This window comes from Pristiophorus japonicus, chromosome 22 (assembly GCF_044704955.1).
Source record: "Pristiophorus japonicus isolate sPriJap1 chromosome 22, sPriJap1.hap1, whole genome shotgun sequence".
NCBI lineage: Eukaryota > Metazoa > Chordata > Chondrichthyes > Pristiophoridae > Pristiophorus > Pristiophorus japonicus.
Genome location: NC_091998.1, coordinates 51,464,607 through 51,488,545, shown reverse-complemented (window position 1 = coordinate 51,488,545; position 23,939 = coordinate 51,464,607). Strand labels below are relative to the sequence as shown.

The 23,939-nt window shown below is 47.6% G+C and overlaps 1 protein-coding gene across 3 annotated transcripts in view; it reads left to right on the top strand.

Moving 5' to 3' along the window:
- Nucleotides 1-23,939, top strand: part of LOC139234761 (anthrax toxin receptor 1-like) — a 246,144-nt gene that overhangs the window by 160,486 nt on the left and 61,719 nt on the right. For 2 of the 3 annotated variants that reach the window (XM_070865451.1, XM_070865453.1), the window contains exons 15-16: nt 17,215-17,313; nt 20,819-20,989. In XM_070865451.1, the coding sequence (XP_070721552.1) occupies nt 17,215-17,313; nt 20,819-20,989 (270 nt within the window). The remainder of the gene's footprint in view (nt 1-17,214; nt 17,314-20,818; nt 20,990-23,939) is intronic. The other variant, XM_070865452.1, reaches the window with a different exon arrangement.

Here is a 23,939-nt window from a genome sequence, read left to right as displayed (position 1 = left end):
ACAACCAATGAAGTACTTTTGGAGTGTAGTCACTGTTGTAATGTAGGAAACGCGGCAGCCAAATTGCGCACAGCAAGCTCCCACAAACAGCAATGTGATAATGACAAGATAATCCATTTTTAATGATGTTGATTGGGGGATAAATATTGGCCTGGACAGTGGGGAGAACTCCTCTGCTCTTCTTCGAATAGCGTCATGGTAACTTTTACATTGTGATAAGGTCTCATCTGAAAAACGGCACCTCTTGACAGTGCAGCACACCCTCAGTACTGCACTGAAGAGTCAGCCTAGATGTCGCTAGAATAGGGCTTGAATCCAAAATCTGACTCAGATGACCCACTGAGCTAAAGATGACACCTATTTAAGGTTACAGGGAGGAGGAAAAGTGTGCAAGGGAAGATATTTGTTGCTTAGGAACAACAGACGAGTAAGGTACAGATGACTAGAGTCAATAAAATAGCATCGATGATTGATGAAGATTATCCTTGCTTTGGAGATGCCGCCTGATGAGAATGATAGATGAACTGGTCAATCACTACCTATAACGCTCAAGGTCAACAACAACAACAACTTTATTTATATAGCACCTTTAATGTAATAAAACATCCCAAGGCGCTTCACAGGAATATTATAGACAAAAAAAATTTGACACCGAGCCGCATAAGGAGAAATTTTGCAGGTGACCAAAAGCTCAGTCAAGATGTAGATTTTAAGGGGAGCCTTGAAAGAGGAAAGAGAGGTAGAGAGTCAGAGAGGTTTAGGGATGGAGTTCCAGAGCTTGGGGCCCAGGCAACAGAAGGCACGGCCACCGATGGTTGAGCGATTATAATCAGGAATGCTCAAAAGGGCAGAATTAGAGGAGCGCAGACATCTCGGGGGGTTGTGGGGCTGGAGGAGATTACAGAGATAGGGAGGGGCGAGGCCATGGAGGGATTTGTAAACAAGGATGATGAAATTTGAAATCGAGACGTTGCTTAAGCAGGGTGATGGGTGAGCAGAACTTGGTGCGAGTTATGACATGGGCAGCTGAGTTTTGGATCACCTCAAGTTTGTGTAGGGTAAAATGTGGAAGACCAGCCAGGAGTTCGTTGGAATAGTCGAGTCTGGAGATAACAAAAAAAGGGTTTCATCAGCAGATGCTGAGGCAGGGGCGGAGATGGGCGATGTTACGTAGATAGAAATAGGTGGTCTTAGTTATGCTGCGGATATGTAGTCGGAAGCTCATTTTAGGGTCAAATATGACACCAAGTGTCGTTCAGCCTCAGACAGATGTTAGGGAGAGGGATGGAGTTGGTGGCTAGCGAACAGAGTTTGTGACGGGGACTGAAAACAATGGCTTCGGTCTTCCCAATATTTAATTGGAGAAAATTTCTGCTCATCCAGAACTGGAGGTCGGACAAGCTGTCTGACAATTTAGAGACCATGGAGGGGTCGAGAGAAGTGGTGGTGAGGTAGAGCTGGGTGTCGTCAGCGTACATGTGGAAACTGACGCTGTGTTTCCGGATGATGTCGCCAAGGGGCAACATGTAGATGAGAAATAGGAGGGGGCCAAGGACAGATCCTTGGGGAACACCAGAGGTAACGATGCAGGAGCGGGAAGAGAAGTCGTTGCAAGTGATTCTCTGGCTCCGATTAGATAGACAAGAAACCCATGATGTATGATCATCATCATAGGCAGTCCCTCGAAACGAAGATGACATGCTTCCACGTCAAAAAGGGATGAGTTCACAGGTGTTTCAATGATATTCCAGATCCCGAACTACATCCTGAAGGGTGGAAGTTGCCTGTGAGTGGATTTTTTTAACGTGTGGTGGCCGTTGCACACCAGCCACCACAAGGGCCTGACAGAGCTAGCTCTTGGCCCAGTGGAAAGGATTAACCAACGACTGGAGACCAGCTCTGCTGCACGGATCTAGTGCGCACACATATCGCAGTGTGGGCTGGGCCTTGCTGCCCCCGGGCCCTCGCCTCTTCTGGGCCCCGAACTCGCGCCTCTCCTGGGCTTCTCCGGGGCCATTAGAGGGAGCAGCGTGTGGCGGCATGCCACTGCAGGGAGCAACGCGAGCTGCTGCAGGAGGGCGACGGCTGACTGCGGTGCAGGCAGGTACAGCAGGAGCGGCGAGGTCGGGGCGAGAGTTTGTAGAGATGTGTGATAGCCATCAGCTGATTGGTGGATTGTTCAATATTTGCAAAGCTAAAAATGTAATTCATTTTGCTGAATTGCAGGTCAAGAGGCAATGTCACAAGTGGCAGACATGCATTATTCATAAAATGCTGTCCAGTTAATTGAAATGATCAATTTTTAATTGTATAGCCGCCAGTGTGAAGGAAAGTAAAAGGATGAAAAGATTAGAAGAAAGGTCAGATCTTGTATCACACTGCCAGGCGATTGATGCAGCTGAGTTCCAAAATATATTGTACAGTACAAGCGCTGAATATTAATGTACTATCGCCCAGCGCCAAAATCTGTTAGCTTCAACAATGCAAATTAAACGGAAAACCCATCGCCTCAGATGACATCTGAAACAGCCACAAATGTGTAGTCATTTAGTTTCACAGTCCAGGAATAAAACTACACATGGGAATTGTTGTAAGAAACACATTATACGCAGGAAGTGGAAATCTCAGCGCAGCCCCATTAAATCTGTTAAAACAATTCAGCAACTTTGCAGTTTGTTAAAGCTTGCCTTTTGCCTACATAAATATTTAACTTAATACAGCAACACATGTGTATCATGCTATACAGATCTCACAAAAGTTAGGCATTTGATTAAGAACATAAGGAATTCGAGAAGCAAAGGGTCGTGAGGCCCAACAAGCCAGCCCCCCCTTTCTGGCCATGCCAGGGACTCAAGCACAAGAAATCCAGGCCGACGCTCCCAGCGCAGTGCTGAGGGAGTGCTGCACTGTCATAGGTGCAGTCTTTCGGATGAGAGGTTAAACCGAGGCTCTGTCTGCTCTCTCAGGTGGACGTAAAGCATCCCACGGCACCATTTAGAAGAAGAGCAGTGGAGTTATCCCTGTTGTCCTGGCCGATATTTATCCCTCAATCAACATAACAAAAACAACAGGTTATCTGGTCGTTATCACATTGCTATTTGTGGGAGCTTGCTGTGCGCAAATTGGCTGCCATGTTTCCTACAATACAACAGTGACTACACTCCAAAAAGCACTTGACTGGCTGTAAAGTGCTTTGGGACGCCCAGTGGTCGTGAAAGATGCTATATAAATGCAAGTCTTCCTTTCTTTCATCCTCCCTGCGTCTCACTATTATCCTCAAACTCTTCTCTTTCCATCAACACATCTTATTGCCTCTTGAAGCCAAGTTCACAGCTGTTGGGTGTCTTGGCGTTAAATGTTTCAACGTGCCTTGTCAATAGAACCGGATATGGTATTTACTGTATGGGCTGGTGACATCTAGGGGCGGAATATCAATAATGCAGTCACCTCTATTTCTATTCCATTGGCAAGTTGCCCAAATTGGACAACTTGGCTCCAGTTGCATTGTCAACCACCCGCGGAACACCTTTGGCCAGTGTGACTGAATAAAACACAGCTTGTGACCTTGAACATCTAAATGGACAAACAGTGTTCATTGTATGTTGTAGAGACATAATTGTACATGACTGCGATGGGAGCAATCAGGGGCATAAGTTATATTTTTTCTTCTCGGCAATAAGTGGAACTACATATCATTGATCGGAGTGCCAACTGATGCTTGCCTATGGTTTATTGGGTCTACCTTGGCTCACGCTGTGCACCTCGAGTCTCGTTGCCGAGAGCATACAGAAATCAAGTGCAGGCAGCGGAAGGAGCGTGCGGCAAACCAGTCCCACCCACCCTTTCCTTCAACCATTGTCTGCCCCACCTGCGACAGAGACTGTAATTGCGGCATTGGACTGCACAGTCACCTGAGAACTCACTTTTAGAGTGGAAGCAAGTTGTCCTCGATTTCGAAGGACTGCCTATGTTGATGACCTGAAACAATTGGTAATGACAACACAGGAAAAAAACAGACCAAACATCATGTGATGATCTAAGCTCAGTTGGATGCAGGTAACATAAGATCACGAGATAAATAAAGGGATGGCAGGCCATTTGACATAGCTCATCTCATCCATCTTTGAAAGAAAATTGATATTCTCCCCGCCATGTTGTCCAACTGGATTTTAACCTGACTCGCTCAGCAACAACCTGGCGGGCGGGCAATTAAAATCGTCCCGGCTCGTACCTGTCTGAAAGCTACCACCATCGCAACGCTTGCAATTTTAACCTGCTCTCCTGAGCAGGCAGCAAGGACACCTGCCCGGAGCCAACAGGGTCCTTCTTTACATCTGCATGGTGCGGCCCGATGACATCATTGAGGCTGTAATTCTAACTCAGGCCTGAGCGGGGCGCCACTGTAAGATTAGGATCACAAGTCACACAGATACCCAAATGGTCTTAGGAGTTATAAGGCATTTATTAAGGGAGCGGTAGTTCAAATATAGTCAAACACAACACAATCAGCATCAACATAGTAGACATACGACCATGACAAGTAGCTGGTACTAGTCCCGATCGGACAGACGGCTGGTGGCACGAACAGTTCTTCTCTGCACCGTCTGCCCTCAAACGACTTCTGGGTCTTTCCTTCATTCTTTCTTTAGGGGTGGGCCTGGTGTAGGAAATGGACAGGATCATTTAAACTGTGATATGTCGGGTTCTTGTCTCAACTCTTGTGTGAAACCCTCCTCTTCATATTTATCCTCACGAGGCTGGAGTCAGACAGGACATTCTTGGCCTTCAGATGTTTGGAGCTGCCCGTTATCAGTTATTTATGTTCACGCTGTTCAAGTAGCTTTAGCTATTGTCCCACGGAATGAATCTTCAATTCTAACACCAGTCTGAAGAGACTTTTTGGTCTCAAGTTATTTCTTCCAGTTCACAATTTCTTACACCACCTGGAGTTAAAATCAGGGCCAATGAAGTCCTCTCCAATTGCTCATCACTCTGTGTATGTGTGTGTGTGTGAGAAGAAGCTCTTCTTGAAGTCTGTCCTCAATTGCCTATTTAACCTTTACTCCCGAGTTCCATTGCCTTGACTAACCTTGCTCTGGCTCACCCTTATGTGCTTTCTTCCATGACAACAGTGACTGCACTCGAGCAGTAGTTCATTGGCTGTGAATGGTTTGCGGATATGGGAGGATGTGAAAGGTGCAATCTAAATGCAAGTTTCTTCTTATTTATTCTGGTTTATATTTTGTAAACATCCATTAGATCTTCATTTCACCACTTCAAAATTTATTTGAAAAAAAAACAGTACTTTATTATTGAAATAATTTATTTTCTACCTGACTTTGGCCGATACAAAATATATCAAAATTGTTCCTTTGTTATATTAGAGGAAAATACCTTTTCAACAGCCCGGCGATACTGACCTACTTTGGTTCCCGGTTAAGCAACACCTCGATTTCAAAATTCTCATCCCTGTTTTCAAATCCCTCTAAGGCCTCGCCCCTCCCTATCTCTGTAATCTCCTCCAGCCCCACAACCCCCCCGAGATATCTGCCCACTTGAGCATCCCTGATTATAATCGCTCAACCATTAGTGGCCGTGCCTTCTGTTGCCTAGGCCCCAAGCTCTGGAACTCCCTGCCTAAACCTCTCTGCCTCTCTACCTCTCTTTCCTCCTTTAAGACGCTCCTTAAAACCTACCTCTTTGACCAAGCTTCTGGTCACCTACTCTGATTTCTCCTTGCAGCTCAGTGTGAAACATTTTGTTTTATAATACCCCTGTGAAGCGCCTTTCAACATCATCATAGGCAGTCCCTCAAATCGAGGATGACTTGCTTCATAGAACATATCAAATAGGTGCAGGAGAAGGCCATTCGGCCCTTCGAGCCTGCACTACCATTCAATATGATCATGGCTGATCATGCAGCTTCAGTATCCCATTCCTGCTTTCTTCCATACCCCTTGATCCCTTTAGCCATATGGGCCACATCTAACTCCCTTTTGAATATATCTAACGAACTGGCCTCAAAAACTTGCTGTGGTAGAGAATTCCACGTCAAAAAGTTCACAGGTGTTTCAATGATGGATCTAAAATTCCAGGTCCGAACTAAATTTTGAAGGGTGGAAGATGCCTGTGCTTGGATTTTTTTAACGTGTGGTGACCATTGCACACCAGCCACCACACGGGCTTGACAGAGCAACGTCTTGATCCAGTGTCAAGGATTAACCAGGACGACTGGAGACCTGTTCTGCTGCACGGACCTAGTGCGCGCACATGTCGCAGTGTGGGCTGGTCCGTGCTGCCCCTGGGCCCCTCGCCTCTCCTGGGCCCCGATCACGTCCCTCTACAAACTCTCGCCGCTCCTTCACCCCGACCTCGCTGTACCTGCCCACGCTTCAATCGCCGACCTGGACCTTGATGACGTCACTCTTTGATATAGCCTTTGGACGCTATATCAATACACAATGTTGCTGTTGACTCAACTGTGTGGAAACAGAGACTTGATGATACTGGGATGGCTGTGCGAGGGGGATGCTGTTGTGAGTGAACCAATACTGAAGTGACGAGAGGGCTCTGCGTGTCATAACACAACATGCTATTATACAACAATTAGGCATGGGATGCTCACCGTATTGATGAGAGAGAAACATTACCAGTGCATCCAGTGCGCCAGTGCACCCTTCGGCCACTTGAGGAAAAGAGTGTTCGAAGATCAGGCCCTCAAATCTGCCACCAAGCTCATGGTCTACAGGGCTGTAATAGTACCTGCCCTCCTGTATGGCTCAGAGACATGGACCATGTACAGTAGACACCTCAAGTCGCTGGAGAAATACCACCAATGATGCCTCCGCAAGACCCCGCAAATTCCCTTGGAGGACAGACGCACCAATGTTAGCGTCCTCGACCAGGCCAATATCCCCAGCATTGAAGCACTGACCACATTTGATCAGCTCCGCTGGGCAGGTCACATTGTTCGCATACCTGACACGAGACTCCAAAAGCAAGCGCTCTACTTGGAACTCCTTCATGGCAAATGAGCCAAAGGTAGGCAGAGGAAACGTTTCCAGGACACCCTCAAAGCCTCCTTGAAAAAATGCAACATCCCGACCGAAACTTGGGAGTCCCTGGCCAAACACCGCCCTAAGTGCAGGAAGTGCATCCGGGGTATCTGACAATTCGGAAGGATAGACAAGAAGGGAAAGGAGGTGGGGTAGCTCTGTTAATAAAGGATGATATCAGGGCAGTTGTGAGAGATATATTGGCTCGAATGAACAAAATGTTGAATCATTGTGGGTGGAGATTAGAGATAGTAACGGGAAAAAGTCACTGGTGGGCGTAGTTTATAGGCCCCCAAATAATAACTTCACGGTGGGGCAGACAATAATCAAGGGAATAATAGAGGCATGTGAAAAAGGAACGGCAGTAATCATGGGGGATTTTAACCTTCATATCGATTGGTCAAATCAAATCGCACGGGGTAGCCTTGAGGAGGAATTCATAGAATGCATACGGGATTGTTTCTTAGAACAGTGTGTTACAGAACCTACAAGGGAGCAAGCTATCTTAGATCTGGTCCTGTGTAATGAGACAGGAATAATAAACGATCTCTGAGTAAAAGATCCTCTCGGAATGAGTGATCACAGTATGGTTGAATTTATAATACAGATTGAGGGTGAGGAAGTAGTGTCTCAAACGAGCGTACTATGCTTAAACAAAGGGGACTACAGTGGGATGAAGGCAGAGTTAGCTAAAGCAGACTGTGAACACAGACGAAACGGTGGCACAATTGAGGAACATTGGAGGACTTTTAAGGAGCTCTTTCATAGTGCTCAACAAAAATATATTCCAGTGAAAAAGAAGGGCAGCAAGAGAAGAGACAACCAGCCGTGGATAACCAAGGAAATAAAGGAAAGTATCAAATTAAAAACCAATGCGTATAAGGTTAGTGGGAAACTAGAAGATTGGGAAAATGTTAAACGACAGCAAAGAATGACTAAGAAAGCAATAAAGAAAGGAAAGATAGATTACAAAAGTAAACTTGCGCAAAACATAAAAACAGATAGTAAAAGCTTTTACCGATACATAAAACGGAAGAGAGTGATTAAAGTAAATGTTGGTCCCTTAGAAGATGAGAAGGGGGAATAAATAATGGGAAATGTGGAAATGGTTGAGACCTTAAACAATTATTTTGCTTCAGTCTTCACAGTGGAAGACACAAAAACCATGTCAAAAATTGCTGTTCACGGGAATGTGGGAAGGGAGGACCTTGAGACAATCACTATCACTAGGGAGGTAGTGCTGGACAGGTTAATGGGACTCAAGGTAGACAAGTCCCCTGGTCCTGATGAAATGCATCTCAGAGTATTAAAAGAGATGGTGGAAGTTATAGCAGATGCATTCGTTATAATCTACCAAAATTCTCTGGACTCTGGGGAGGTACCAGCGGATTGGAAAGCAGCTAATGTAACGCCTCTGTTTAAAAAAGGAGACAGACTAAAGGCAGGTAACTATAGGCCGGTTAGTTTAACATCTGTAGCGGGGAAAATGCTTGAAGCTATCATTAAGGGAGAAATAGCGGGACATCTAGATAGGAATAGTGCAATCAAGCAGACGCAACATAGATTCATGAAGGGAAAATCATGTTTAACTAATTTACTGGAATTCTTTGAGGATATAGCGAGCATGGTGGATAGAGGTGTACCGATAGATGTGGTGTATTTAGATTTCCAAAAGGCATTCGATAAGGTGCCACACAAAAGGTTACTGCAGAAGATAAAGGTACGCGGAGTCAGAGGAAATGTATTAGCATGGTTAGAGAATTGGCTGGCTAACAGAAAGCAGAGAGTCGGGATAAATGGGTCCTTTTCACGTTGGAAATCGGTGGTTAGTGGTGTGCCACAGGGATTGGTGCTGGGACCACAACTGTTTACAATATACATAGATGACCTGGAAGAGGGGACACAATGTAGTGTAACAAAATTTGCAGATGACACAAAGATTAGTGGGAAAGCGGGTTGTGTAGAGGACACAGAGAGGCTGCAGAGATTTAGATAGGTTAAGCGAATGGGCTAAGGTTTGGCAGATGGAATACAATGTCGGAAAGTGTGAGGTCATCCACCTTGGGAAAAAAAACAGTAAAAGGGAATATTATTTGAATGGGGAGAAATTACAACATGTTGCAGTGCAGAGGGACCTGGGGGTCCTTGTGCATGAATCCCAAAAAGTTAGTTTGCAGGTGCAGCAGGTAATCAGGAAGGCGAATGGAATGTTGGCCTTCATTGCGAGAGGGATAGAGTACAAAAGCAGGGAGTTCTTGTTGCAACTGTACAGGTTATTGGTGAGGCCACACCTGGAGTACTGCGTGCAGTTTTGGTCACCTTACTTAAGGAAGGATATACTAGCCTTGGAGGGGGGTACAGAGACGATTCACTAGGCTGATTCCGGAGATGAGGGGGTTACCTTATGATGATAGATTGAGTAGACTGGGTCTTTACTCGTTGGAGTTCAGAAGGATGAGGAGTGATCTTATAGAAACATTTAAAATAATGAAAGGGATAGACAAGATAGAGGCAGAGAGGTTGTTTCCACTGGTCGGGGAGACTAGAACTAGGGGGCACAGCCTCAAAATACGGGGGAGCCAATTTAAAACCGAGTTGAGGAGGAATTTCTTCTCCCAGAGGGTTGTGAATCTGTGGAATTCTCTGCCCAATGAGGCTAGCTCATTGAATGTATTCAAATCACAGATAGATAGATTTTTAACCAATAAGGGTTATGGGGAGCGGGCAGGTAAGTGGAGCTGAGTCCACTGCCAGATCAGCTATGATCTTTTTGAATGGCGGAGCAGGCTCGAGAGGCTAGATGGCCTACTCCTGCTCCTAATTCTTATGTTCTTATGTTATGAGAGCGCTGAGCACCTCGAGTCTCGTCGCCAAGAGCATGTAGAAACCACGCGCAGGCAGCTGATGGAGCGTGCGGCAAGCCAGTCCCACCCACCCCTTCCCTCAACGACTATCTGTCCCACCTGTGACAGGGACTGTGGTTCTCGTATTGGTCTGTTCAGCAACCTAAGGACTCAGGTTTAGAGTGGAAGCAAGTCTTCCTCGATTCCGAGGGACTGCCTATGACGATGACCCTTGGAAGGTGATGAAATGGTTCCCAGATGGGAAGACTGTGTACAAGGCCAAAGCCAAGATAATGGGTGGTAGGAGGACTTGGGTGGAAAACTGATAATGGACAGATTGGCATAGGAACGGGCACAACAGTGGGACCTTTCGGCCGAGAAATTATCCGGTGCCTGTTTGCCCCCGAACCGATAGGCCTCGGGATCGATGGAAATTGGTTCTTGGGCCTCATCGACATAGACAGTGCCAGCTCTGGAGACATCAATGCTGGGCAGTCAGCCTCGCCAGCAATGGCCCTCAAGTATCTGCAGGCAGCAGCAAGGTTCTGATGATGGTACAGATTGCCGCAGCTTTCTTGCAGTGTACAAGATCATTATCAAGGGTAATGGAGATCAGGCGAGGTAGAAGATCAGCCTTGATCTTATTGAATGGTGGAGCAGGCTCGAGGGGCCGAATGGCCTACTCCTGCTCCTGTTTCTAACGTTATGTCATGGCCTGCCATCTATTGTTCTCCACATGATTCCTCGACATATTGTAATACTCTTCAGTTGACAGTGTCTGTGCAGCCCATTGACATGGAGAGGCTGAAGGGTATCGCGGTTTGCAAGTTATCAAACAGTTAAGTTAAATAGAACAAATTACACGTTGGACCTCTCTGGTCCGGCACCCTCGGGAACAACTGGTGCCAGAACAGAGAATTTTCCGAACCAAGGGATGTCAGGCCGAGCCTAGTCTCACCGGTACCTGTCGACAGCACCCGGACTCCTGTGTGTGTGCGAGTGCTGGCAGCCTGTGGGCGGCTCCCTCAGCCAATCGCCGAACACACTCTCTGACTGACAGTTGCTCCAGCCAATCGCCGCGCACACTCACTGACCGACAGCCACTCCAGCCAATCGCCGCGCACACTCACTGACCGACGCCACTCCAGCCAATCGCCGTACACACTCACTGACTGACAGCCACTCCAGCCAATCGGCAAACACACTCACTCACTAACAGCTGCTCCTAGCCAATCGCCGCGCACACTCACTGACCGACAGCCACTCCAGCCAATCGCCGAACACACTCACTGACTAACAGCTGCTCCTAGCCAATTGTCACACACACTCAGTGACTGACAGCCGCTCTGGCCAATCGCCGAGCACACTCACTGACTAACAGCTGCTCCCAACCAATCGCCGCGCATACTCTCTGACTAACTGCTGCTCCGGCCAATCGGCGAACACACTCACTGACTGATAGCCGCTCAGGCCAATGGAAACTTTTATTTTCATAAACCCGCCTCTCAGGCCCAACTAATGCCGAACCACGGATGTTTCCAGACCAGAGAGTCCCGGTCCAGAGAGGCCAATCTGTATTAGCAATTGCCTATTGTCTAAAATAGCCAGCTGCAATGAAGATGCTCTAAAAACTCAGGTATACGAGTAGGCATTGCACCAGGAAAATGAAAGCAAATCCTGCAACATGGGGTCAGAGAGATGCCAAAAGTAAATCAGAACATCTGTCCACATTTTAACTTCGACCATAAACCATCTGCTGAATTTGCCAGCATTCCTCCCACGTGACAATACTTCCGGGCACATTCTTCTTCCGTACGGTGGTAGCAAAACAAATCAAATGTCAATATCTAAGTCAGATATCCAGAGCCAAAGCTTCCGGTGTAACAGCGTGGATATCTTGTAGGCTGCCAGCGAATTCCGTCTGAGGGCAGTGCTCCAGGGTCTGATTAGGATCTCCACAGTCACATGATGGGGAGGCTTTAATCTTCCATCGATGGAGAAGATGGCAGCATCGACCATGACCGGTTCTGAGGCGGTTGATGGTTGTCCACTGTGTGTGAGGAAGATTTGATCCTTCAGGTTGTACTGTGGGGCCCTTGATAAGGAATCCATTCTGTATGTCGCTGTTCTTCCAAGCATTTCGCCGCCGGTCATCAAGGCTGAGGCGAGATCGCTGAAGGGCTTTGGCGACGGTCCAAAATGGCCTTCTAGATTTGAGACGGGTTAGTGGTAGGTTGTTCAAGTCGGCCTGGATCGGCATGTCTTTGCTGGTGTAGCGGTTGTATTCTCTAGAGACTGCGTATTCGCGGCGTAGGCGTGATGGTGCGATGTTTGCCAGCACGGGCAGCCAAGGTGTTGGTGTCGATAAAAGCGCACCGGTGATAATTCATATAGTAGAATTCGGCTGGACATCAACGGGCACATTTACTGGGTAGCTCATGTAAAGAGGCGCGTGCTGGGTAGGTTTGGCCTTTGGGACACAGGAGCTTCGAAAAAAATCAATAGCCCACTTTCTAGGCAGTGAAATTGACCCCTAGGCATGGTTCAACCTGTGGCCTTCAACGGGGCTTTCCACAATATCCAGCCAGCTGTGTAAGATATTAGTCGGACAAGAGAAAGATTGTTTTCTAATGAATTATGCATGGGATAGCCATAATGGGTTTTGGGTCTTCAAGCTGAGGGAAGAAAGCACTGCAAATTATATTTTCACAGTTTCTCAATGTCAAGCTGCTGAACAGTGGATTCATCCATCATAGACAGTCCCTCAAAGCGAGGATGACATGCTTCCACGCCAAAAAGGGATGAGTTCAGAGTTGAGATGTTTCAATGAAGGACCTAATATTTCAGGTCCTGAACTACATCCTGAAGGGTGGAAGATGCCTGTGCGTGGATTTTTTTAATGAGTGGTGGCTGTTGCACACCAGCCACCACACGGGCTCGACAGAGCGAGGTCTTGGTGGATTATGGTGGATATGTACATACAAGATTCTGAAGGGGATTGACAGGGTAGATGCTGAGAGGTTGTTTCCCCCTGGCTGGAGTGTCTAGAACCAGGGGGCACAGTCTCAGGACAAGGGGTCATCCATTTAAGACAGAGATGAGGAGGAATTTCTTCACTCAGAGGGTTGTGAATCTTTGGAATTCGCTGCCCCAGTGGATGCTGAGCCTGTGAATATATTCAAGGCCGAGATAGATAGATTTTTGGAGCCTAGGGGAATCGAGGGATATGGGGATTGGGCGGGAATGTGGAGTTGAGGTCGATTGGTCAGCCGTGATCTTATTAAATGGCGGAGCAGGCTCGAGGGGCCGTAGGGTCTACTCCTGTTTCTTATGTTCTTTTGTACATGGAGTCTGTATTGAATGAGATGGGATATAAAACCTCACTCTTATTCTCTCAGCTGATTGTGTGTTCACTTGGTGCAATGTCAGCCCAGTCTTCCTGTGACCACACTCAGCCTTTCATCACTCCCGATCACCAGATGTTGGCAGCTGTCAGCGGCCATCCCGTCGGAGAGCATAGGAGATTGTGTTGCAAGGAACAGCCCCTCTCCACCCTTGAGGTTACAGTTAAGGTTTATCATCATCATAGGCAGTCCCTCGAAATCGAGGAAGATTTGCTTCCAGTCTGAAAGTGAGCTATCAAGTGGCTGTACAGTCCACTACGGGAATTACAGTCTCTGTCACAGGCGGGACAGACAGTGGTTGAAGGAAAGGGTGAGTGGGACTGGTTTGTCACACGCTCCTTCCGCTGCCTGCGCTTGCTTTCTGCATGCTCTCAGCGACGAGACTCGAGGTGCTCAGCACCCTCCTGGATGCTCTTCCTTCACCCAGGTTGCTGTCGCTCTCCCATGTCTGTCATCTCTATTTCTGCTCAATGCTGAAAAATGACCTGTCTCCAGCATGTGACATTGAATTTTTCGTCTGGCCAGTGACCCACAAACCACAATCCCTGTAATGTCTGTAAGCTTGTAATGTTATAGCTCCACACTGTGGATGTGGATGTATTGTGTTACTGCAACTAAAGGTGAATAAATGAGTCAGCTGACCAGAAGCTTCTGGAACTTCTGAGATGCTGTCTGCCATTATAGGAAGCTGTGCTCTGTGAATCTATCACATTTGGCAACGAGATGGGATTTTTCAGATGATTTAAAGTTGAAATTTTGTTGGTGAAGGATTCAGCCAGCCAACAGAAAGACTTTGGAAGCTTCTCTGTCTTTGGAAATAGCTATACAATCCGAGGTTAAAAAAAACTAGCGCACAGAGACAAAATGATGGCACCCATAGCAGTAATGGGACACTTAGGTGAATATAAACGCAACCAGGAAAGTTTCGGAAATTTTTGAAATTTCGGAAACTTTCAAAACCGAGCATTGCAGGACCATTTTGTTTGTGGGATGAAAAATGATGCGATTAGAAGAAAGTTATTGACGACGGATGACTTGACTTTTGAGATTGCTTGTCAGACAGCGAGGTCGATGGGCATGGCCAACCAATATTTCCGAGAATTTCATAATAATTATGGTCGTCAGTCAACCGAGGTGAATCGCCTGCAGATTCAAAGTAAAAGGCGGTGGGGGCCCAAAGTATCAAAAACTGGAAATTCTGACAGAGCACCAAAGTCGTGCTATATATATATAGCAAGCTGTGTATGCTGTGTTCTGTGACTATATCACAATCCCGAAGTACCCAGCCTTTACAAAAGCAAAATACCGCGGATGCTGGAAATCTGAAATAAAAACAGAACATGCTGAGAATACTCAGCAGGTCAGGCAGCATCTGTGGAAAGAGAAACCGAGTTAACGTTTCAGGTCGGCGACCCTTCATCAGAACTGTCAAAAGTTTGAGATGCAACTGGATTTTAAGCAAGCGCAGGGGGCAGAGAAAGGCAAGAGGGCAGGAAAGAACAAAAGGGAAGGTCTGTGATAGGGTGGGAGGCAGGAGAGATTAAGAGACAGAAGGGATGATGGTGCGAGGCAAAAGGAGATGGTAATGGGACAAGTTAAGAAACAAAAGATGAGTCTAGATAGTGTGTAAATGGAAATGGCAGAATTGTCAGCAGCTGCCGTATGAAAGAGACGGAAAAAAAAATCCAGCCTTTGACTGGCGAATAATATAGAAACATAGAAGCATAGAAAGTAGGTGCAGGAGTAGGCCATTTGGCCCTTCGAGCCTGCACCACCATTCAATAAGATCATGGCTGATCTCCATACTCCTTTATCCCTTTAGCCACATCTAACTCCGTTTTGAATATATCTAACAAACTGGCCTCAACAACTTTCTGCGATAGAGAATTCCACAGGTTCACAACTCTCTGAGTGAAGAGGTTTCTCCTCATCTCGGTCCTATATGGCTTACCCCTTATCCTTAGACTGTGACCCCTGGTTCTGGACTTCCCCTAACATCGGGAACATTCTTCCTGCATCTAACCTGTCCAATCCCGTCAGAATTTTATATGCCACCATAATGTGCTGTGCCAGAGAACTGTGCAGCATTGGCTAAACACGTGCAATCCATTGGGCAGACATCAATTTGATTCTCCATTTGGCATGACGTTCCTTGTTCCACTGTTGACAAGGCAGAGATATTGCTTCAGCATGATGAACACTGCTCGGTCCCAGCAGCCTCCTGCACCACACCACCCCCCCCCTCCTCCAGATACTAAGATGTGGTTCTTAATTCATTCAACTGCGAAGGATGAAAGGTTGAGTCAGGGGGAAGTTGTGGTGGTGGCAGAGAAGTGGACGATTAGCCAAGTGCAGACGTGTGGGCAGCACTGCTCCCTTTGATGACAAGGAGTGGGAGGGGCCGGCTGGAGACGCAGCAATGGAGGGGGTGCGTGGGCCTTATTTGGGGCTCAAGGCCCGATGTTCACTGATACACATCCAGTAGACCCCACTGTTCAGAGTCTGGACATTGAAACACGACAAAAATACAACTTGTTGCTTCAAACCCAAAACCTTGTGACCCTCAAGTTCAGTGCTCAGCAACTGAGCAACCCTACGAATTCCGAGTGGCCAATACGTGTGGCACTGGCTGTGGTGGAGGAGTCCGGTGTTCCATTTCATTGGCTACATGATCATAGACTGTCCCTCGGAATCGAGGAAGACTTGCTTCCACTCTTAAAATGAGCCCTTAGGTGGCTGAACAGTCCAATACGAGAGCCACAGTCCCTGTCACAGGTGGGACAGAGAGTCGTTGAGGGAAAGGGTGGGTGGGACAGGTTTGCCGCACGCTCTTTCCGCTGCCTGCGCTTGTTTTCTGCATGCTCTCGGCGATGAGACTCGAGGTGCTCAGCGCCCTCCCGGATGCACTTCCTCCACTTAGTGCGGTCATTGGCCAGGGATTCCCAGGTGTCGGTGGGGATGTTGCACTTTATCAGGGAGGCTTTGAGCGTGTCCCTGTAACGTTTCCTCTGCCCACCTTTGGCTCGTTTGCCGTGAAGGAGTTCCAAGTAGAGCGCTTGCTTTGGGAGTCTCGTGTCTGGCATGCGAACGATGTGGCCTGCCCAGCGGAGCTGATCAGGTGTGGTCAGTGCTTCGATGCTGGGGATGTTGGACGCTAATGTTGGTGCGTCTGTCCTCCCAAGGGATTTGTAGGATGTTGCGGAGACATCGTTGGTGGTATTTCTCTAATGGCTTGAGGTGTCTACTGTACAGTGTGGAAATCACACAAGAGGACTTGTACGGTTAACACACGGAGCAGAAATATAAATAAGTTCATAAATGATGGAAGGCTCTCGACATCCTTTTATTTGTAGCAGAGCTCCCACTGGATTAAGTCGAGTCTTCAATCGAGCAGAGAGTCCGTGCACAAAGGATCAAGAGACCCTGTGTAAATAGACTTTAAATAGCCAGAAAAACTAAACTCGAAGAAACAGTTTGGTTTTTAAATGATTCACCAGCTCTGGATTGTAAACACAGAGCAGGATTGCAAAAAAACCCAACGAGTGTTTTGAATGTCTTCTGGCTTGCCTGAATGATAATGACATCAGGGCCCTTCCTGTTTTTGATTCCTGCTCCCCCAGAACACACACACAAAATATGTTGTGCATGAGTTCAATTAACTCAGGTAATCGGGGTTTTGTTCTGTCTGCTGTCACGAGGTTGGCACTTGGAGTCCAAAGGTTGGGCCAGCGTCAGCTTTTAAGGATCTGTTGGGGGGGGGTTGGGGGGGTGGGGTGCGGGGGAGAACTTTAAAAGCTGTGGCATTTCCTCTTGTCTGATTTCCAGCAAGGATTAGGCCAGTTGCTTGCTCCGACAGAGCAGCCCATCGCCACATGTTGCCGTTGCCTTGCTGATCATTTTCTCTCTCTGCAGGAGGATTCGGATTCGGAAGGATTGCCCAAGAAAAAATGGCCAACAGTCGATGCTTCGTACTACGGGGGCCGAGGTGTGGGAGGGATTAAAAGAATGGAGGTAAAGAGTTACCAAGTGTCCCCTTTGTTAAAACTTGTCATCCACCTGAAAGTAAACTGTCCCGGATTCAACATCGAAATGAATCCAGTCACTTTCTCCTGGGTTGGAAGTTGAAGGCCAGGTGCCAAGTCTGTGGGGCTCCTCTTAATTCAGTTGAAAATGACCCCAAAGTCCCAGCTTTTAAACCTCAAACAGATGTTCAACACTGCAGTTTAGTGCGATCACCTACAGAGATTTTAAGGGATGTACAAGTTCCACAGCACAATTCATCCCAAGACTGACTTCAAAGAGATATTCTTGTTAAATGAAGTGCTCTCTCAAGTTCATTTGTAAATGTGATTGCATTATATTACATAGGATATACGGCACAGAAACAGGCCATTCGGCCCAACCATGAGAGGTGATCTTATCGAAACGTATAAGGTTATGAGGGGGCTTGACAAGGTGGATGCAGAGAGGATGTTTCCACTGGTGGGGGAGACTAGAACTAGAGGGCATGATCTTAGAATAAGGGGCCGCTCATTTAAAACTGAGATGAGGAGGAATTTCTTCTCTCAGAGGGTTGTAAATCTGTGGAATTTGCTGCCTCAGAGAGCTGTGAAAGCTGGGACATTGAATAAATTTAAGACAGAGATAGACAGTTTCTTAACCGATAAGGGGATAAGGGGTTATGGGGAGCGAGCAGGGAAGTGGACCCAAGTCCATGATCAGATCAGCCATGATCGTATTAAATGGCGGAGCAGGCTCGAGGGGCCGTATGGCCTACTCCTGCTCCTACTGCTTATGTTCTTATGTAACCAGTCCATGCCGTCGTTTATGCTCCACTCGAGCCTCCTCCCATCTTTCCTCATCTAAATCTATCAGCATAACCCTCTATTCCCTTCTCACTCATATGCTTGTCCAGCCTCCCCTTAAATGCATCGATACTATTCGCCTCAACCCTGTGGTAGCGAGTTCCACATTCTCACCACTCTTTGGGTAAAGAAGTTTACATAAGAACTAGGAGCAGGAGTAGGCCATTCGGCCCCTCGAGCCTGCTCCGCCATTGTAAGATCATGGCCGATGTGATTTTGGCCTCAACTCCACTTCCCTGCCCACTGCCCATAATCCTGGACTCCCCTATCATTTCTTCTGAATTCCTATTGGATTTCTTGGTGACTATCTTATATTGATGGCCTCTAGTTATGCTCTTCCCCACAAGTGGAAACATTCTCTCTGTATCCACTCGATCAAAACCTTTCATAATTTTAAAGACCTCAATTAGGTCACCCCCTCGGCCTTGTGTGAAAAAACTATCAGCGTGTCAGGGTGTATTTAAAGAACACCCCTTTCCCTTTGGGCAAACACGATGAAGGCAGTGCCCTTTTTTACAGTCAGCAGTGAAGAGGAGGAGCAGAGAGTTCAGGCTCATGCTCCCAATAATACCGGTGGAGTTATTTTCCCAACAGCTTGTAACTGTTGATTTACCCTGTCACTTGCTTAAGCTTTCCCATCACATGTCAATTTCTCTTCCATAAAGATGCCAGGAACTGCTACGTAAATCAGACAACAGCCCTTGCCATGAACCAGCCCGAGTACGTAGATGGCCAAAGTCCCATTTATAGAGCTTTGAAAAGCACCAGATGAAGTATTGACGATTTGTGGCGGCCCAACATATTGGTGTCGAAACACAACCCGGTGGGGGAGGGGCGACAGAATGGGGAAGACTTTAGAAAAACAGCTTAAAATGGATGACTGCATTACCTCAGACCACAATATTTAGACGGCGGGTAAAATCAGCCTCTCCTTTATTTCTCTTCCAGGCCATTAACAAAAAGCAAACCAAGCAATAGGGTTCATTTCTGGAGGGATAGAATTGAAAAGTAGGGAAGTTAAGCTAAACCTGTATAGAACCGTGGTTAGGCCGCACTTGGAGTACTGCGTACAGTTCTGGTCGCCATATTATAAAAAGGATACAGAGGCACTGGAGAGGGTGCAGCGAAGGTTTATAAGGTCTCTTGACGGCTGACCTAATAGAGGTATTTAAAATTATGAGGCAAGTTACGTTTTGTATTTCAGAATTTTTTATATTTCTACCTCCCACCCGACCAAAACCCACATGTTTTGGGGGTCAAAATTCTCTCCTTCTCTCCTTCTCTCCTTGCCTCTCCACTCCACTGGCAGAACCTTAAACCGTTTAACCGCCCACCCCTTCCTACTTTCTGAAACGCTCTCCCAAATCCTCTTCCCCTGTGCTCCATCTCGCCCCACTTTAAAAAGCCTCCTGACCTCTGACTGTGCCTTCAACCCAAACCTCCCAAGACTCGTTCTCTAGTCCTGCTCAGGCTCAACTCCCATTTTGTGGCTATATTGCGACCTTAAAAAAAAGGTCGACCATGGAGCCAAAGTCGGTTGGTATAAGCGAGTTACTGACTTGTTGAGAGATGCCACTGGAACAGGAAGCACAACTATTTCAATGAGGGAAGCAAGTGCAGATAATTGTAATGTAAGCACCTGAGAGTATGCTCACAGGTTTGTACAGCTGTTGATTTGAAGGGGTTACTCCTCAAACTCTGGTTGCACTTCAGTCCCACGCTCCTGATCTTTGGGCACCCTGTGCGGAGGGGAGCGGGCAGGTCGGAAGGCCTCCTCGTAGGACTGCTCCTGGGCACGGCCAAGGGGGTCATCAGCCGGTCCAGGCAGCGGGCGGTCGAGTGGGTCGTTCAGCCCGACTGCCTGCCTCTCTTCCGCGGTTACATCCGAGCCAGGGTGTCCCTGGAGATGGAGCACGCGGTGTCCACCGGTACGCTCGCGGTCTTCCGCGAAAGGTGGGCGACGGAGGGACTGGAGTGCATCATTTCAACCAGGAACAGAATTTTAATTTGATTTAATTTGATTTTATTTGACAAAGATTCCCTTGATGTTCAGTTGTTAATTTGTGTTTTTGGTGCCCTGAAAAAAAAACAAGGGGGCACTTGAATGTAAGTTTCTACCAAAATAGTTGTAGAGCTGTTGAGTTGGGAGTGGCTTCGCCAGTCACGTGATGTTCGCAAAACTCAATAAAACCCCAGCCAGTTGGTTACGGGGGATCCACGATGAGGAAGGTGGTTGTGAGCCTGATGGATGAACTGGTAATGTGTAGTATGATTGTTAAACCTTTTGCCAATAAACCAACTAGTTCTTAATAGCAATGTGTTGCTATGAATTCTTAAGCACAGAACCCACGGAGCAAATACATTACAATAATTGCAGCGGTCAGATATCTCTTTCTGTCCATAGTGTTACTGCAAAAACCTTCAAGACACATTTTTAATAACTCTTGTCCCATCGCCTTTAATCGATTGATGGGTCTTCCTTCCCTGCTCCATTTGTCACACAGCAGAGCTGCTGACTTCAGCTCCACTCCTTGTCCAGCTGTCACAACAAGCCCCTCGCTCCTCTCCTCCCAGCACCTGGCCACCCCCTCGTCCCCGTGCGCACAGCAGGCGATTTCTTTTCACCGCGCGTTTTTTTTTACGTTTTCCAGGTGCGCTGGGGAGAGAAGGGATCGACGGAGGAAGGAGCCAAACTGGAAAAAGCCAAGAACGCCAGAGTTAAAATGCCGGACCAAGAGTTCGAGTTCTCGGAGTTGGGGATGCACAACAGCAACGGGGGCCGCAAGTCGAACTCCCCCAGAAAATGGTATTCGCCCATCAAGGTAACATTGCACCAGAATTGTCGCATTTCCGATACAAGCCGTTTAGAGCGAGGGAATGGGGGAAGGAGGGACTGCGTCTCGGAAAGTAAGCCGTGGGTATTATGGGATGTATTGCAGGAGAGGAGGAGGCGGCCATCTATCAGTTTAGCACATGCATCAGCAAGGCTTTTAGAAGAGAATTGCGCTCGTTACCTTGGTGGTCAGTGTTACTGGAGACGGTGTATGAGGGTTAAAGGTGAGAACAGGATCCAGTGTGTGTGTGTGTGTGTGTGTTCACGGCAAACGAACCAAAGGTGGGCAGAGCAAACATTACAAGGACACCCTCAAAGCCTCCCTGATAAAGTGCAACAGCCCCACTGACATCTGGGAGTCCCTGGCCAAAGACCGCCCTAAGTGGAGGAAGTGCATCCGGGAGGGCGCTGAGCACCTCGAGTCTCGTCGCCGAGAGCATGCAGAAATCAAGCGGAGACAGCGGAAAGAGTGTCCGGCAAACCAGTCCCACTCATCCTTTCCCTCAACGACTATCTGTCTCACCTGTGACAGGGACTGTAATTCCTGTATTGGACTGTTCAGCCACCTAAGGACTCATTTTTAGAGTGGAAGCAAGTCTTCCTCGATTCCGAAGGACTGCCTATGATGATGATGATGATGTGTGTGTGTGTGTTGGGCCCTGAAATGTCTTAAACAACTGCTCACCCTTCTGCTGAAATGCTCATAGAAAGCAAATTCTTAGATATTTTCTGTTTAAGTGACATCTGCTGAATAAATGATGTTCACTAATCCTTTTTAAAGGGATTAGATGGCTTGCCTTCTCTTTTGAAGACACTGACAGTGTTTATTTACTTGACAGTGCAAGGCTCATTAAGAAAGGTCCATTTCTTATTCCTTCACGGGATGCGGGTGTTGCTTGCAAGGACGGCATTTATTGCCCGTCCCTAATTGCCCAACTGAGTGTCTCGCTGGGCCATTTCAGAGGGCAGTTAAGAGTCAACCGCATTGCTATGGGTCTGGAGTCACATGTAGGCCAAGACCGGGTAAGGGAGGCAGATTTCCTTCCCGAAAGGGCAGTAATGAGCCAGATGGGTTTTTACAACAATCCGATAGTTTCATGGTCACCATTACTGTCACTGGCTTTTTTTATTCCAGATTTATTTAATTAACTGAATTAAAATTCCCCAGTTGCCGTGGTGCGGTGTGAACTCACGCCTCCAGATCATTGGTCCAGGCCTCTGGATTACTGATCCAGTAATATAACGCGACCATTCATTGTTTCCACTTGTGGGGAAACCAAAACAAGGGGTCATAAATATTAGTCACCAATCGGGAATTCAGGAGAAACCTCTTTACCCAGAGAGTGGTGAGAATGTGGAACTCGCTGCCACAGGAAGTGGTTGAGGTGAATAGTATCGATGCATTTAAGGGGAGGCTGGACAAGCATATGAGGGAGAAGGGAATAGAGGGTTATGCCGATAGATTGAGATGAGGAAAGACGGGAGGAGGCTCGAGTGGAGCATAAACACTGATATGGACCTGTTGAGTCAATTGGCCTGTTTCTGTGCTGAAGACTCATTGTAATGGGCAGTCCGATATAAAATAAAAACCACAGAGCCACGAAGGTCTGAGCGCAAAACTGGCGGGTCATCATCATCATCATCGGCAGTCCCTCGAAATCGAGTTCTCAGGTGACTGTACGGTCCAATACGGGAATTGCAGTCTCTGTCACAGGTGGGACAGATAGTGGTTGAAAGAAAGGGTGGGTGGGACTGGTTTACCGCACGCTCCTTCCGCTGCCTGCGCTTGGTTTCTGCATGCTCTCGGCGATGAGACTCGAGGTGCTCAGTGCCCTCCTGGATGCACTTCCTCCACTTAGGGCGGTCTTGGGCCAGGGACTCGCAGGTGTCGGTGGGGATGTTGCACTTTATCAGGGAGGCTTTGAGGGTGTCCTGGAAACGTTTCCTCTGCCCACCTGGGGCTCGCTTGCCGTGTAGGAGTTCCGAGTAGAGCGCTTGCTTTTGGAGTCTCAACAGAGCTGATCGACGCCTGAGTGACAAGCAGATTGAAAGCTGTGGGCAAGTCAATCACTCGAATCGGGGAAGTGGCTGTGAGCTCCGTGCATAAATCCGGCAGCGACTCTTTGCAGCAAGTACTCTGCTCACCATCAACAAAATGGTTCAAGGGCAGGACTAACATGGTGCCACATGTTGCTGGAGGTCATTGCCCCTACTGTAATACATGCACCTGTGAGTATGCTCACATGTTTGTAGTGCTGTTGCTCGCGGCCTTCCACGAGAGGTGGGCGCCGGAGGGACTGGAGTGCATCATTTCAACCGACAACAGAATTTTAATTTGATTTAATTTGACTTGTTGCGACAAAGGTTCCCTTTATGTTAAATTGTTCATTTGTGTTTTGGTGCCCTTCAAAAAAAAACAAGAGGACTCTTGAATGAAAGTTTCTCCAAAAATAGTTGTAGAGCTGTTGCCCTGGAGGGTGGTTCATGGGGCAATCCCATGCAATCGGTTTTTAAGGTTGGTTCACAAACTCCCAGGCCGCCTGCAATTTCTGCGGTCTGGAAGAGTCCGTTTTCCATGTTTATGTGGAGTGTGTCAGATGCAGCCCCTGGTCCAATATTTGAAGGGGCTGCTCCTCAAATTCGGGTAGCGCTTCAATCCCGCACTCCTGATCTTTGGGCACCTGGTGCGGAGGGGAGCGGGCAGGTCGGAAGGCCTCCTCGTAGGACTGCTCCTGGGAACGGCCAAGGGGGCCATCAGCCGGTCCAGGCAGCGGGCGGTCGAGGGGGTCGTTCAACTCGACTGCCTGCCTCTCTCCCGCGGTTACATCCGAGCCAGGGTGTCCCTGGAGATGGAGCACGCAGTGACCACCGGTACGCTCGCGGCCTCCCGCGAGAGGTGAGCGCCGGAGAGACTGAAGTGTGTCATCACCTCCGGCAAC